Source organism: Mesitornis unicolor, unplaced genomic scaffold (assembly GCF_000695765.1).
Source record: "Mesitornis unicolor isolate BGI_N332 unplaced genomic scaffold, ASM69576v1 scaffold23486, whole genome shotgun sequence".
NCBI lineage: Eukaryota > Metazoa > Chordata > Aves > Mesitornithiformes > Mesitornithidae > Mesitornis > Mesitornis unicolor.
Genome location: NW_010193279.1, coordinates 1,366 through 14,811, shown reverse-complemented (window position 1 = coordinate 14,811; position 13,446 = coordinate 1,366). Strand labels below are relative to the sequence as shown.

At 53.2% G+C, this 13,446-nt stretch overlaps 1 protein-coding gene across 1 annotated transcript in view; it reads left to right on the top strand.

The window, feature by feature from the left end:
* Positions 1 to 12,455, top strand: part of ZMAT4 (zinc finger, matrin-type 4) — a gene marked incomplete at its 3' end in the record, with an annotated part of 24,027 nt that extends 11,572 nt beyond the window's left edge. Inside the window, exons 3-5 of the mRNA XM_010187408.1 lie at positions 5,488 to 5,644; positions 10,119 to 10,346; positions 12,396 to 12,455. Of these exons, the coding sequence (XP_010185710.1) occupies positions 5,488 to 5,644; positions 10,119 to 10,346; positions 12,396 to 12,455 (445 nt within the window). The remainder of the gene's footprint in view (positions 1 to 5,487; positions 5,645 to 10,118; positions 10,347 to 12,395) is intronic.
* Positions 12,456 to 13,446: the final 991 nt, after the last annotated feature.

Below are 13,446 nucleotides of genomic sequence, written 5' to 3'. Positions count from 1 at the left end.
CAGTGTTGCAATACCTGCAGTTTTGTTGCCTGGCGGGCGGTGCAGGTCTGAACCCTGCCCAAAGGGTGCCCAGGCCGATTTGCAGGGTGCTGGCAGGGCCTGAGACGGGCAGACAGGGCCTGGGGGCAGCAGCGGGGACACCGGTTCCCGTGAAGGACCCCAGCTTCTGCTGCATCTGCAGGGCAAGAATGGCCCCAGGAGCAAGCAAGGAGCCTGGGGGAGCTGTACTGTGTGGGGCACGGCACCCCCGTCCTGTGGGGCTTCAGCACAGAAAGCTACGAAGGAACAGAAAATGTGCAGAAAAAAAAAGGAGAAATTAACCAAAAAAAGGGACCAAAAAGGAGCCCAGCAAGACCACGGTCATCACCGAGGGCCATGGGCTCCTGGGGGGTGAAGAACAGGAGCCCCTCTGAGCTGGGGTCCAGGGCCTTCCCCTCAGGACCCAGCTCAGCTCGAGAACCAGGCTCTGACCTGGAGCCTGAGTCTAGAACCATAGAGTGATCTAGAACCGAGTCTAGAACCAAAGTGATCTGGAACTTGATCTAGAGCCACAGGTGACCTAGAACCGTGGTGTGGGCTGGAGCCGGCTCCAGAGCCAAATAAGTGGTTCTGTGGTCCTGCAACACCCATAAGGCCTGAAACTGAGAGTGAGCAAGAGTTAGAACTCAGTCCTGAACCAACGGGATGGCTAAACCATGACCCCACCACAAAACAAACTCCCACCCCAAAACGGGATCTAGAACCAGGAGGTGAGTCTAGAACCCGCTCTAGAACCATACAGTGATCTAGAACTTGATCTAGCCCCACGAGTTATCTAGAACATGCTCTAGAACCAGAAAGTGATCTAGAACCTGGTCTGGAACCACCCAGAGCTAGGACATGAGCTGGAACCACCTCCCTATCAGACCCCACACAAGTCTTATGGGGAGCGGCTGTGGGAACTGGGGGGTTCAGCCTGGAGGAGGCTGAGGGGGTACAGCTCCTGAAAGGAGGGGCAGTGTTTTGGGGTCGGTCTCCCCAGGAACAAGCGATGGGACTTGGGCTCAGGTTGACCCAGGGGAGGGTTTGGCTGGGTCTGAGGGAAAGTTTTTTGCCAGAAGGGTTGCGAGACGCCGGGACGGGGCTGTGGTGGGGTCTCCATCCCTGCAGGAGATGGGGCTGAGGGCCGGGGTTTGTGCTGGACGTGGCGGTGCTGCATTAACGGCTGGACTCGGTGATCATGAAGGACTTTTCCAACCTAAGCGATGCTGTGATCCTGTGATCGGGGGCTTATTTAGGATGAATTATTCATTCTCCCTTCCCATGTTCTGGGCTCTGTGAGAGCCGTGGGTGAGGGTCCCAGCAGGCAGCACCCAAACCATCCCAGGTCTGCGGGTGTGTGGCTGTGGCGTGGTGCTGTCAGTATTTAGTGAGATCTCGGGTAACTAAAGGGGGAAGCGTGCAGGTTTTGCTGAAGGAATCTGAAAGCGCCTTCGCACAGTAATTAAGGTTTTAGTGGATCTTTTATGTTGCACGCAGGGTCACTGCAGGCCCAGTCTGCCCCTTAACAACAGACTCTCATGGTGTTTTTATTGAGTTATTAATTGCAGAGTGCGAAAGGTGCAGCGGGCCTGTGAAAACACCAACGTTTACAGGTCGAATTAGGCCTGCTGCTGGCCAGATGCTGGCCAAGCCTGAGCATTAAAGGGATCAGAAATATTTTGGACATCTCCAGCACTGCCCAGTGACACCATTGCCAGGTCCCACTGCTGGGAGGGGATTTGCGATGGGGTTTGTGCCAGACCTCGCGCTTGCTGCTGTCTGCGGGCTATGAATTGCCCTGCGGTCCCAAACACCCGTTGTCCGTTCGGGTAGGAAGGACGAGGCGAGCACAATTAGTCCTGCATCGGATAACGACGCGGTTGTTGGGCTGTTCATTACTTTTTAATATTTCTGTGGGGGAAGGGAAGAGCTGATGTCTTTGGTGCACTGGGTGATTGTTGACCTTTCGTTTTAAATTTCCGCTTAATCTTTCGGCTGGAGGTAATCGGAGAAGGTGGCGGCCGGTGTCAGGGCCCTGCTGAAATTAGGAGTCCATCCCAAGATTGGAGAATCGGTTTTAATCGGCCTTTTCTCATTTCCTTTGAAAAATAGGACCCCTACTTGTGATCAGCATAGACGCAATGGAAGCTACTGATGTGCTATCGAACATGTTTTTGGGGATGGGAGAAAAACCTTCACATTCTTTCTAGCCCTATTTGTACTGTGAGACAGTAAACTGTGTTAACCGGTATCATCTTCCTTAAAAAAGAAAGGGGTCACAATGGCAGGATCAGTTTTTGGGGGAGGGCAGCAGGGTGTTGGGGTGTGCAGCCCTGCAGGGTGTTGGTGGAGGTGGGCAAGGCCTCTGAGGCACCGATGGTACCTGAGGAGGTGAGGAATCACCACTTTTATGCCTCTGGAACAGAATTTGCTGGTGCTGTGACTTACATCTTCAGCGACGACACTGAAACTGGGATGAAGGGTCTGCTTTAGAGCCCCATTTTTGCTGTGTGCTTTGGTTTTCAACCAAAGGTCAGATTTTGGTTGCAATGAAGGAAATCATCGAGTGACCCATGGCTGGGACCGGCTGAGGGGTCCCCGTGGCCCTGCCGGAGTGGGGACCAGGGTGGTCCGTCCTCCCCATGGCAAACGCAGCCCCTGTTAACCCAGGGCTGGCTTTTCCTCAGGGTTCACGTGGGTCCCTGAGATGCTCTGATGCTTCTCAAGTGTTTCAGATATGGGAGCCATGAGCTGGTGCTCGCTTTTTGCCTGTACCTCGAGAAAAGCGGCTCCGAAATGGAAGGGGTCTGAATTTCACACAGAGCGCTACAGAAAATAGCTCTTTAGCAGCAACACCTTCTTCCTGCGCAGAAAATTAACTTGAATTTGAAAGATGCTGTGCGGTGCCTTGAGTGCTGTTTTATGCTGCTGTATTTCAGGGGTTTGTATAATCTGTTGCCAGTAAAACCTAGGAAATGAAGACAGCAGATTTGTGTCTGTGGAACAGAAATCCTTGCTTTTCCGGAGGATTGCTCAGGGAACATCCAGCAGCCGCCTGGCCCTGTGTGAGGATTAGGCCTTTTAGCAGCTGGTAACAGGCGTCTGAGTAACCGCGGTTAATTCTGTTGGATGTACGAGACTTGCTTTGAAGTTTATGATATTACAGAAAGAAGCCCCATAAATGAGGCTGGCTCGGTATGGCCGGGGAGCCGGGAGATGAGGGCTGTGGGCGCTGGGGAGCGGGTGCTTTATCTCGGGCCATGCTGTGTTTCGCTGTGCTTCAGTTTTTGGAGGGCGTTCGCTCTGCAGAGGTTAGGGAGAGGGCTCGTCTGGAGGAGGCTGCAAAAACAAGTGGTAGAAATATTCCTTGCGCGTTGGCTGGCTTTGTGCAGCGTGGGGTTAGAGAGCCGCTTGTGTGGGCTTTATGGAAGCTAAATGGAGACGTTGGCGCATATTTATCGCTGCTGTGTTAGAGGGAGCTGGGCGCGGGAGCAAGGGAGGTGGTGAGGAGAGATGAGGGTGCAGAGCATCCGTGGGGAAGGATGGGTGCACACATGGGTTCAAAGCATCCCTGGGGGTGGATGGGTGTACACATGGGTGCAGAGCATCCCTGAGGATATATGGGTGCACACATGGGTGCAAAGCATTCCTGAGGATATTCGGGTGCCCATGTGGGTGTGGAGCATCCCTGGAGATGGATGGGTGCACACATGAGTGCAGAGCATCCCTGGGGATGGACGGGTGCACACATGGGTGCAAAGCATCCTTGAGGATATATGGGTTCTCCTGTGAGTGTGGAGCATCCCTGGAGATGGATGGATGTGGAACATCCCTGGGGATGGATGAGTGCACATCTGGGTGCAGAGCATCCCTGGGGATATACGGGTGCCCATGTGGGTGCGGAGCATCCCTGGGAGCAGGCTGTGGGTGCTGCTGTGCCGGGCTCCCCCTTTCGCCCTGCTCTGACAGCCGAGCCGTGCTATTTTGCCAGCTGGCTGCACAGCGCTGTCAACGCGGTGTCATTCAACGGGTGACAAAAGACACCCGGCTTGGGTTGCCCCGGCCCATCTGGTTACAGGTAAAACAGCCGCTGACAAATGAGAAGGCGTAATTACCCTTCAGGGCTGGACGCGGCCCCGCGCAGGGGGTTTGGGTGGTAGCGGAGGGTGAGGAGGCCGTTCTGCAGATGGGGGTAACTCATTAGTGACACTGGAGCCCAAACAGCTGCATCCTGCTAATGAAGAGCAGCATTTCGTATACTGCTGCTGTTCGAGAGTGGTGCTCTTGTGCTTTTTGCAGAGGCTGGGACTCTCAGAGCGACCGAGAATTTGGGGACCCCCCCCTGTGCAGGCGGTGCCGTTCTGGTGGCCAAATCCGACCCCGGCTCTGAGGCGCTCGCCCAGCGGCGCCGTGATCTGTGGATGGGTGCAAACGGGGCCTCGGGCTCCAAATGCAGTGTCCAAGGGGGTTTAAATGCTGTAATTTTTATCTTAGCTGCAGTCTGCCTGCAGAAGTAGGTTGGAAAGGGAAAAACGCCGCTGAGGAGCAGACCAGGTGCGGGAAGAGACCCTGGTGCGTAAACACCGAAGTGCATCAGGTTTTCAGATGAGCTCTGTTGGAGGCTCTTTATACGTTACCACTGCTGAGGATCAATGGAGTCTGGGAATTTTCTGCTCTGCTCTTAACTTTCAAGTGATTTCCCTTTGAAGACATAAAATATCTTGAGAGAAACCTATTTAAAAGAAGTGCAAATTACACTCAGAACAGTACTTATCACCTCTTGAGATTTCTCCCTAAGGTTTAACTTGATTTATAGTTAACAACAACAACAAAAAAGGGATGAAAATCGGTCCTTTTCCCAATTGTGCTTATTTCCTGGGGAGAAAATGGCCGCAGAGAGTGGGTTGGATGTGGATGGTGTGGCCAGCACAGCGCACTGAGAGCTTTGGGAGGGCGAGGCCGTGCGTTTCTGGCCCTAAATGTGATTCCCGTTTCCTGTGTGGGATGGATTGAGTAATTAATTGTGATTAAGGGTGCAAATGCACATTTCCCCTGCTCGTTCGATGTCTGTGCGCTTGCCCTCGTGTCTGTGGGAGCCGCTTGTCCCCAGACACGCAATGGCAGCACCGGAGCGGATCTGAGCTCGGTCACACAGCCTGGCAGAGGCACGACTGCTTTATTCCTGCAAGAACAACCATAATGCAGGCTGGAGACAACGTTCTCACTAAATTGGGGTTTACCTGTGAAAATAAACACGTGGCAATTGGTGATGGTGAAGAACGTTGGGCTGTGGGGAGCAGAGGGGCTGAGGCATCCCCAGACTGAGTGGGGCTGGGGGAGACAAGGAAGGGACCCCCTGGAAACCATGACCCTGGTGTAAACCCCAGCTTCTCCTCACTCCTCTTTCTCTGTGGCTGTGCTGCTGGGCTCATGCACCTCTTTCTGTCTGCTTCTGTCTCCACCCAGGGCAGTGACGGGGACTCGGTGGATAAGAACAAATGCTGCACGCTGTGTAACATGTCCTTTACCTCGGCGGTGGTGGCCGAGTCGCATTACCAAGGGAAGATCCATGCCAAAAGGTTAAAGCTGTTGCTGGGTGAGCAGCCGGCGTTGAAGGCCGCAGGTGGGTGCTGAGTGCGCGGGGTAGGGTCGTGGTGCTGTGCCGTGGTGGTGATGTGGTGGTGCTGTGCCATGCATGGTCCTGTGCTGTGGTGATGCTGTGCTGTGGTGGTGCTGTGCTGTGGTGCTGTGCCGTGGTGATGGAGACGGATGCCGGAGCACTGGAGGCCATTGGCAGTGGCTGTCCATTTGTGCCGCTGCCATGACGAGCTGTGCTAATTGCCGATGCTCGTTGCTGGGCGCAGACAAGCAGGTCGTGGTACCAGCCCTGTCGTTGGCTCCGTGTTTCCAAAACATTTTGCTCGGTGAAGGCAAATCTCTCCTCTGGGCACCAACAGCTGAGCCAGGCTTTAATTATCAGAAGTTATTTGACAGCTGAGGTAATATGTTTAATAAACCTTTCGTGTTACTGTACAGAATATAATTTGCTTTTACCTTAGAGGGAAACCCAGTCTTTAGGAGCTGCTGGATGGATTGGCTTTTGATTCTTGCCCAGATGGGGTGTTCACGCTTTCCTCCACAATGATTTCAATAATGCAAGCCTGTTAACTTCCACATTTAAAAAGTCAGATGCTGGAATCGGATAATTTAACTATCTTATTGTTTGCTTAACCATAAACTCCCTGCAAACCGCTAATAAACTGTGAAACAAAGCTTCCCCCGTGGTTTTCAGGCCAGAGGATGCTGGAGCGCAGCGTTCTTCATGCAGGATGAGTGGGCTGTAGTCCTGTATTTCAGCATTGCCACTGGTGGCCCTTCCCTCGGAACAGGACATACGTTTGCTGTGCATTTTACATCCTGCCCAGCACCACGTGCGTGGATCCTGGATGGGACTGAGCAAGGCGGGTGGCTCTGTGTGTGTGTTTGTTGCTTTCTTGACTTTACCGACTGTTGATGCTGATGCAGGGAATATTTGCATTTGCCCTTTACTGGGATTGGCTTGGGAAACGTTGTCCCTTTGCCCGCGGGGCATCGCTGTGGATGGTGCTGTCCTTGCCTCAGCTAACGAAGGTTCGTTAATGAGGGTGCAGCAGAGCTGACCGCCAGCCCCGCTGTACTCCCCATGGATCCAGGGCCCTGTGGGGGCTCCTCCAGAGACGTGGCTTTGCTGGTTTTTCTCTTAATTTTTTAATTGCCTGAATTGGCCCCGTGGAGGCCCTGAGTGTGCCTGGAGCAAGGGGCCGTCACCTCCGCGGTCACAGGGAAGGGGCGGCTCAAGGATCCTCAGCTCCTCCCAACTCTGGAGCTGGGAGATGAAGCTGGGCTGCAGCAGTGCGTTAACACCACCTCCCTGCTCTGCAGGGCTTCCCCTTTGTGCCCTTTGCACACAGCAATTTTCTGGGCTTCCCACAGAGTTGCCCAGTGTTTTTCCACTGGATTTCTATGTCTGGGTGGTGCCTGTGCTGGTTTTGGTGGCAGGATTTATTATCCAGCCGTTTTCTGTCCCAGCTCCATGGCAGGGCACTCCCAAGCCCATGTACTTCATCCTCAGAGCCCTGCCAGCGTTTCAGCGTCAGCTTTTCCTCTCGTTTTGCTGCTTTCTGGTGTTTCCAGGAGAGGGAGGAGGCCGTAACAGTCGTGTTTTTTGCGATGGGAAGGCGATGTCTGATCCCGACAGCGAAGCATTCGTGCTCTGTGCTGTCTCTGCTGCTGTACACGGTTGCAGCCCTCCGAGGCTTCGTGTCACCGCGATGAATTTCTCCAGTCCTTGCTAACGTCCTCTGGCAGCCTGGATCCTGTCCCCGCCTGGGTTGTAGAGCAGAACCAGGGCTGAAGCAGCCGCTGCCGTCACCGACCGCACCGTGGGTGCCCATGGGCCCCGTCAGGGGTGGGCGCTGGTGGTGGCCGCTGAGAGGGGCGATGGTGGCGCCGGGGTCCCCTCTGTGTTTGGGGGATACGGGTGGGATTTTGCCATCAGTGGCTTTTCCACCTCCTGCCATTCCCGGTGCGGGGTTGATTCCAGTCAGGACGCAGTGAATGGCATTGGGTTCGGGTGTGAGGACCCGTCCAGCCAGCTGGGGTCTGCCTGACCCCACCTCTGTTTTCGGTAGAGAACTGGATTTCTCCGTGCCCACAGCCGTGGCTCAGCCATTTCTCATGCTCAGTTACCGGAGAGTGGCGATGATAAAATTTGGGTGCCATTTAAGTACAGCTATGAATAAAAAGCTTTGCATGCAAGAAATAAGTCAAACATTAGTTCATTCCCGGAGTGCTAAAGTGTTTCTAACTTTATATTTTGCTTCTTGCAGCAAAGTAAGACTTTCTCACTTCCCTCCCACAGCAAAAGGGAACGTAAGGCAGACTGTCATGAGCTATTTAGCATTTTGAAATACTTGAAATAGTCAAACCAGCAGCTTTTATGTTTGTGTTTCAGATGGAGAAACATTTTTAACATTTGACGTTTTGTGAGTGTTTATTATTAATTTTCGTGTCGCCGCTCGCCGAGTGATGATATTTTGTGTTCTGTAGTAGTTATGCAGCGCATATCAGAATGATAAATCCCCATTTGTGGAGCAGTCAGCTTTCACCCGTTTCTCTTCAGGAGGATGGGGAAGATGCGGGATGTTTCCATTAATTGCTGTGCCCCAGGACTGGCCGTGGTGGTTGTAAATGGAGCTGAAGGAACAGGGCTTTACCAGGGAATGTTTTGCGTGGTCTGTGCTCAGAGGAAGCCCCGTGTCTGTGCATGGGAGATGAAACCGCTGCCGACACCACCAGCTCCGCTGAGCCCTGCTCCCCCCGCAGCCGCTGACACAGAGACCAGAGGAAGCTGCCCAAGAGACTGGATGGGTTCAGCTGCACAGCCCGGGGCTGGTGAGCAGCACATCACGTATAGCCAGAGCTGGGAACCGGCATTTGGACCGGTCCAGGCGCGCAAACGCCTCTGCAGGGATGCGGTCCCTGCACCGTCCCTCACAGGGCATCTACAGAGAAATACCAAGGAACGGGCAATCTGTGCTTGCTTGGCGTGAGTCGAGCATGTGCGGTGTCTGCGTAATCCTGGTTTGCACAGGCGATGCTGTTATTTCCTGATGTTCCTCTTAGGCCCTGGGGCTGTGCTGCGCGTTCTGGCACTTTTGTTTGGGCATCTTGGAGGAACTGGGGCTGTGTCTCGGGCTGGAGCCGTAGGGGTTAGAGAAGGTGTTGTATTTTGGGAGCAGCAATGGAGTTCTGCCATGGAGGCGATGGTGATGATGAGGACAGTGGTGGTGGTGAGGATGGCAATGGTGCCTCCTCCAGCCATCCCGGCCGTGGAACTCCGATACCTTTGCCGTTGTCATCAAGAACAATAGCAGCTCATAAACCCCTGGAAATGGATAAGGTTGTCAGTAACGTTATACATAAGATAGAATTTCCTTGAGGAAAGTCAACAGACGTCCCTTCCCGAGCAGGTCAGCAGAAGATTTATCACAATATTAACTTTCGTGAGCCGCACAGTCACTCTTCAGCTGTAATTATCCATCTAAATACACCCCCCTGGTGCTCAGCGCTGCCATTCGGTGCCGGGCGCTGAGGTGGGTTCATCACTCACAGCCCCAGCGCTCGTCAGGGCCCAGCACGGAGCCGCTGATCAAAGGGGAGTGATCGCGCACCTCTGCGCCGCCTCGAAATTTGCCCGTTCCTGTGTCACGGAGAGAGCGGTTTGTTAATTATTCAGATAGCAGGCATTTCATCTGGAAAAGAAAAGAAAAGGAAAACCACATAAAAGGGAATTTTTGAATGAGGTGCGATAATTAAGCGCTAGTCATTGTATATTTTTGTATCCCAATGTTATCTGAACTTTTTCGCTTTAAACTGATTTTCCATGGCTTTGTGGCTTGTGCAGAGTAGGAGAGCTGTGGCAAACGAGGTGCGGGTCCGTTACGCAAAGGCTGATCACCCGATTTTCTTTGACATTATTTGGGGATCACTGAGCTCCCAGAGGGCCTCTTGGTGAATCTGAAGGGAAATGGGATTAAAGCAAGGTCGTGGGTTGCTGTTGCCTGTGAATTTGTGATTGAAGGTATCTGAGTGAGGGGACTCAATATTGGATGCTTGCTTTCATCTGTGACAATTTGCTATTACTGCAGCTTTCCCTATTCTTTCCGAGACCAAATAAATGGAAAGATAAGAATCCTGCGATAGCGACAGATCTGTCTCTCCACCTCAGGAGTGATGGCTTCGCATGTTTTGTTTATTCTCCACCAGCAATTTTTTCCTGGAAGTAGCAATTTAAGCAGGATAAGTTTAGCAGGTTTAGTCACAACAGCGATGAGAGCTGTAACTGCAGCGGGAGCATCCTCCTCTCCCAGCCAGAGAAATGTGGGTCCAAAGAGCAGCCCCATGCTACCATGTCCTGCTGCTTTTTCAATGAGAAAGGGTCGATTTCCGAGCAGAACCATCCAAAACACTCTGTAACCGCTGCTAATCCCCCCCCATGTCTAATGTGGGGTCTGCTGTGTCCCAGCCGAGCTGACCCCGTCCCGTTTCCCCCGCAGACCCCGTGCTGAGCCCCCTGAAGCAGGCGCACGGCGACAGCCCCGCGGCCGTGCCCTCGCCCCCGCAGCGCCGCGACTCGGACCGGTACTGCCAGCTGTGCGCAGCCTGGTTCAACAACCCCGTCATGGCGCAGCAGCACTACGACGGCAAGAAGCACAAGAAGAACGCGGCCCGGGCCGACCTCCTGCAGCAGCTGGGGAAGACGCTGGACCTGGGCGAGCTGAGAGGTGAGCGTGTTCGGGGTGCAGAGACCTGCTCCGGAGGGCTGGGGGCTGTGGTGGTGCCACCCTTGCCCATCGCAGTCACTGTTCCTGTGGTCAAGTGGCGCCGGGCAGACCATGCAGCTTCATGAAATTCCCATTGCTGTAAAACACAGGCCGACAGGCTGCAGGTTAGCAGCATCCTTCGGAAGTTGTTCCCTAGGTGTTTCCTTTTGCCTCTTCCCAAAATAGTCCCTTGAATCAGCGCGCACTTGTGTCCTTGAGCAAATGCGGGCTGTCCCCATGCACGGGGGACGCGCTCGGCCCCGCAGGGACGTGGGGCTGGGGACACACGGTGCTGGAGACAAAGCTTGGGGTGCTGGCTGTGTCTGTGGTTTAATTAGTGCTTCCACAGCGCTGCGACAGGCCCGGTCACCCAGATTTGGGCCTCGCACCCCTCCTGGAGGGATCCCCCATCATGCAGAGCCACAGCCGCAGCCTGGCTGGTGCTGGAGCCTTTGCGCATCCCAGTCCCTCCCAGTCACTCCCTGCGCTGGGGAAGGGCCGGCTCCATCACCCCGTGCCCGTTGATGGAGACGTTGCTAATTTGTGCCGCTGAGACTGCATTCTGCACAGAGCTCGTGTTCGATACAGGGCTGTAATTACGGGAGGAGAAGTGCGAGCCTCCTGGTGGAAGTTTTCTCTGTGGTCTGATTACAGCCCTGTGTGTGCACCGCGTGTCTGACTGCAGAACCCCGAGGAGAAAGTGCAGGTTTGGCTTTCAGAACCACGCGGGAGGGAAAGTCTGGTTTGCCAGCAAGACACGGCATTAACGTTTTAAAATACCCTTTTTTTTCCTCCTTGCTAAATGTAATAATTTTCCTTCCAATCCTAACGACTATGTGATGTATTGTGCATCTCTTGATCTCGGATAAACCTTGCCATGGTTATCCAGAGCCTCCGTGTGCTCCCCAGCGTGACTCACGATGCCATCAATGATTCATGTGGCTGAGTCACTGCCCGCTGCTGAAAATACGGGGGAAAAACCTGGGACAATAACATGGAAGTGCTCGGTACTTTGCACCGTGCCAGACCGGAGGGCGGCTGAGGATGTCATTAACTGTAAATGAATCGGTTGTGAAGTGTTTGATTCATTTAGCGCATGCCTGGGAGGGCTGTGTGCGCCCATCACCCTGTGCGGGTTCTTCACCGAGCACGCGGTCGGGGTTTGCAGCCGAGGTTGGCAGTGGTGGTTCGGGGGTACCCGCTGGGGTTGTCCGGGTGTTGGTGAAGTCCCGCCTGTGTCTGATGTGGTCACAGCCTGTGCCCTCCCTGCTCTGCGCCTGTTGTGCTGCCTCGGTGCTCACAGCAACACCAGCTCCTTCACTCTCCTCTCCGCGCTGCCCTCAGCAGCTGCTCCCGCCACAACTTAAATATTAATTCTATTTTGACTGCTGCGGGAGACGAGCATTTGATGCATTGTGCGAGGCTGGAACGAGCGGTGTCGGTTGAAGTGAAACGCTCCAGCAGCCTTTGATGTTGTGATAATGGCAATAATAAAATATTTATCAATAAATATGAATGTGTGTTTGGAGAAACAAGAATAGAGATGTATTTTTGGGCAACTGATATTTATAGGAAACAAAAGCATTGATCCCACTTGCCAAGTGCTCATCCTGCCATTTTGAAGTCTCATTTTCTTCTCAGAAATGAGAGAGAGGAGAAAGAAGCAGGGGAAGGAACCTCGCTGCCAGCAGCGCCTCTGCGGTCTGCATGGGTCAAGGCTGCGCAGGGGCCAGCACTGGAGCAGGGGAGGTCCAGGCCCCTGTGCTGGGGCTGCCCCGAAAACTCCGGCCCTTGTGGAGAGAGCACAGCAAGATGCCCTCCTTGGGGGCTGCTGCAGGGCTTGAAAACCCAGGCTTTAAGTGCATCAGTGCGGCTTTTCCCCTTTCCTTTTCCCTTTTCCTTTTCCCCTTTCCTTTTCCCCTTTCCTTTTCCCCTTTCCTTTTCCCTTTTCCCCTTTCCTCTTTTCCTTTTCCTTTTTCCCTTTTCCTCTTTTCCCTTCCCTGTCCGCAGTACAGCAGAGTCAGGACGGCTGCATGGGGACGCTGTCACCCAAATTCTTTGTGTTTTCAGGTAAATTGTCGTCGTTGCAGATGCTATCTTGGAAAATCAGGCAAAGAGCTGAGTTTTGTTTTCCTTCTCCACACATGATTTCTCTGTATGCCTTATAAATACTTCTCGTTCTGTGGTGTCACTTTGGGTTAGTAAAAAGCGATCTAACAAGTACTCCCCTGGAATGTTTCAGTGCATTTTATGCACAATGACATTAATGACTTCACTTGTTAATATTTTATTTAGTGGCTATAGGAGCACATTCAATTTTACATGAGTGTGTGCCATGGCGCGGGGTGGGGAATGCTGATGTGTTGTGAGGATGCAAAACGCCATGAATGCAGATGGAGCCCAGCGTTTCCTCACGGCCGTTTTCGGCAGAGCGAGAGGAGGGACAGGATTTCCCCCTTCATCATCATCACCGTGAGAGCCCTGACGGCTGCTGGAGAAAAATGAGTGTCCCCGGTTAGGAACTGTAATCGCTGATGGCGTTTCCACCTACACAAGTAATTAAGATTCAATAAGGCTGCTGTTAATGTATGCTGTTAAATTAGCTGCTGAGCATTAGAGCCTTATTACCTTAATTTAAAGTATTACCAGTTCTTACTTCCTCAGTCCCGAGCTCTGCCATGCAGCAGTCACAGAGCTCGGTCTGCAGCAAGGTGCTACACCTGAGCACTGCCTTTTCTGTCCTTTCCCATCCTTCTCCATTCTTTCCCATCCTTCTCCATCCTTTCCCATCCTTCTCCATCCCTCTCCATCCCTCCCCATCCTTTCCCATCCTTCTCCATCCTTTCCCTTCCCATTCGTCTCCATTCTTCTCTGTCCTTCTCCATCCTTTCCCATCCTATCCCTGTGTTGTGGCACTGATGTTCCTGGTTTCTGTCTCCTGTTGGTTTAATGAAGGAGCTGCAGCTATGGAGAGAAGGTTCGACTGTAAAACCATTGCTGCTGCATCGAGAATAAATCCAGTAAGGAGAGCATTCGTAAGCATATTTGCAATTTGATTCTT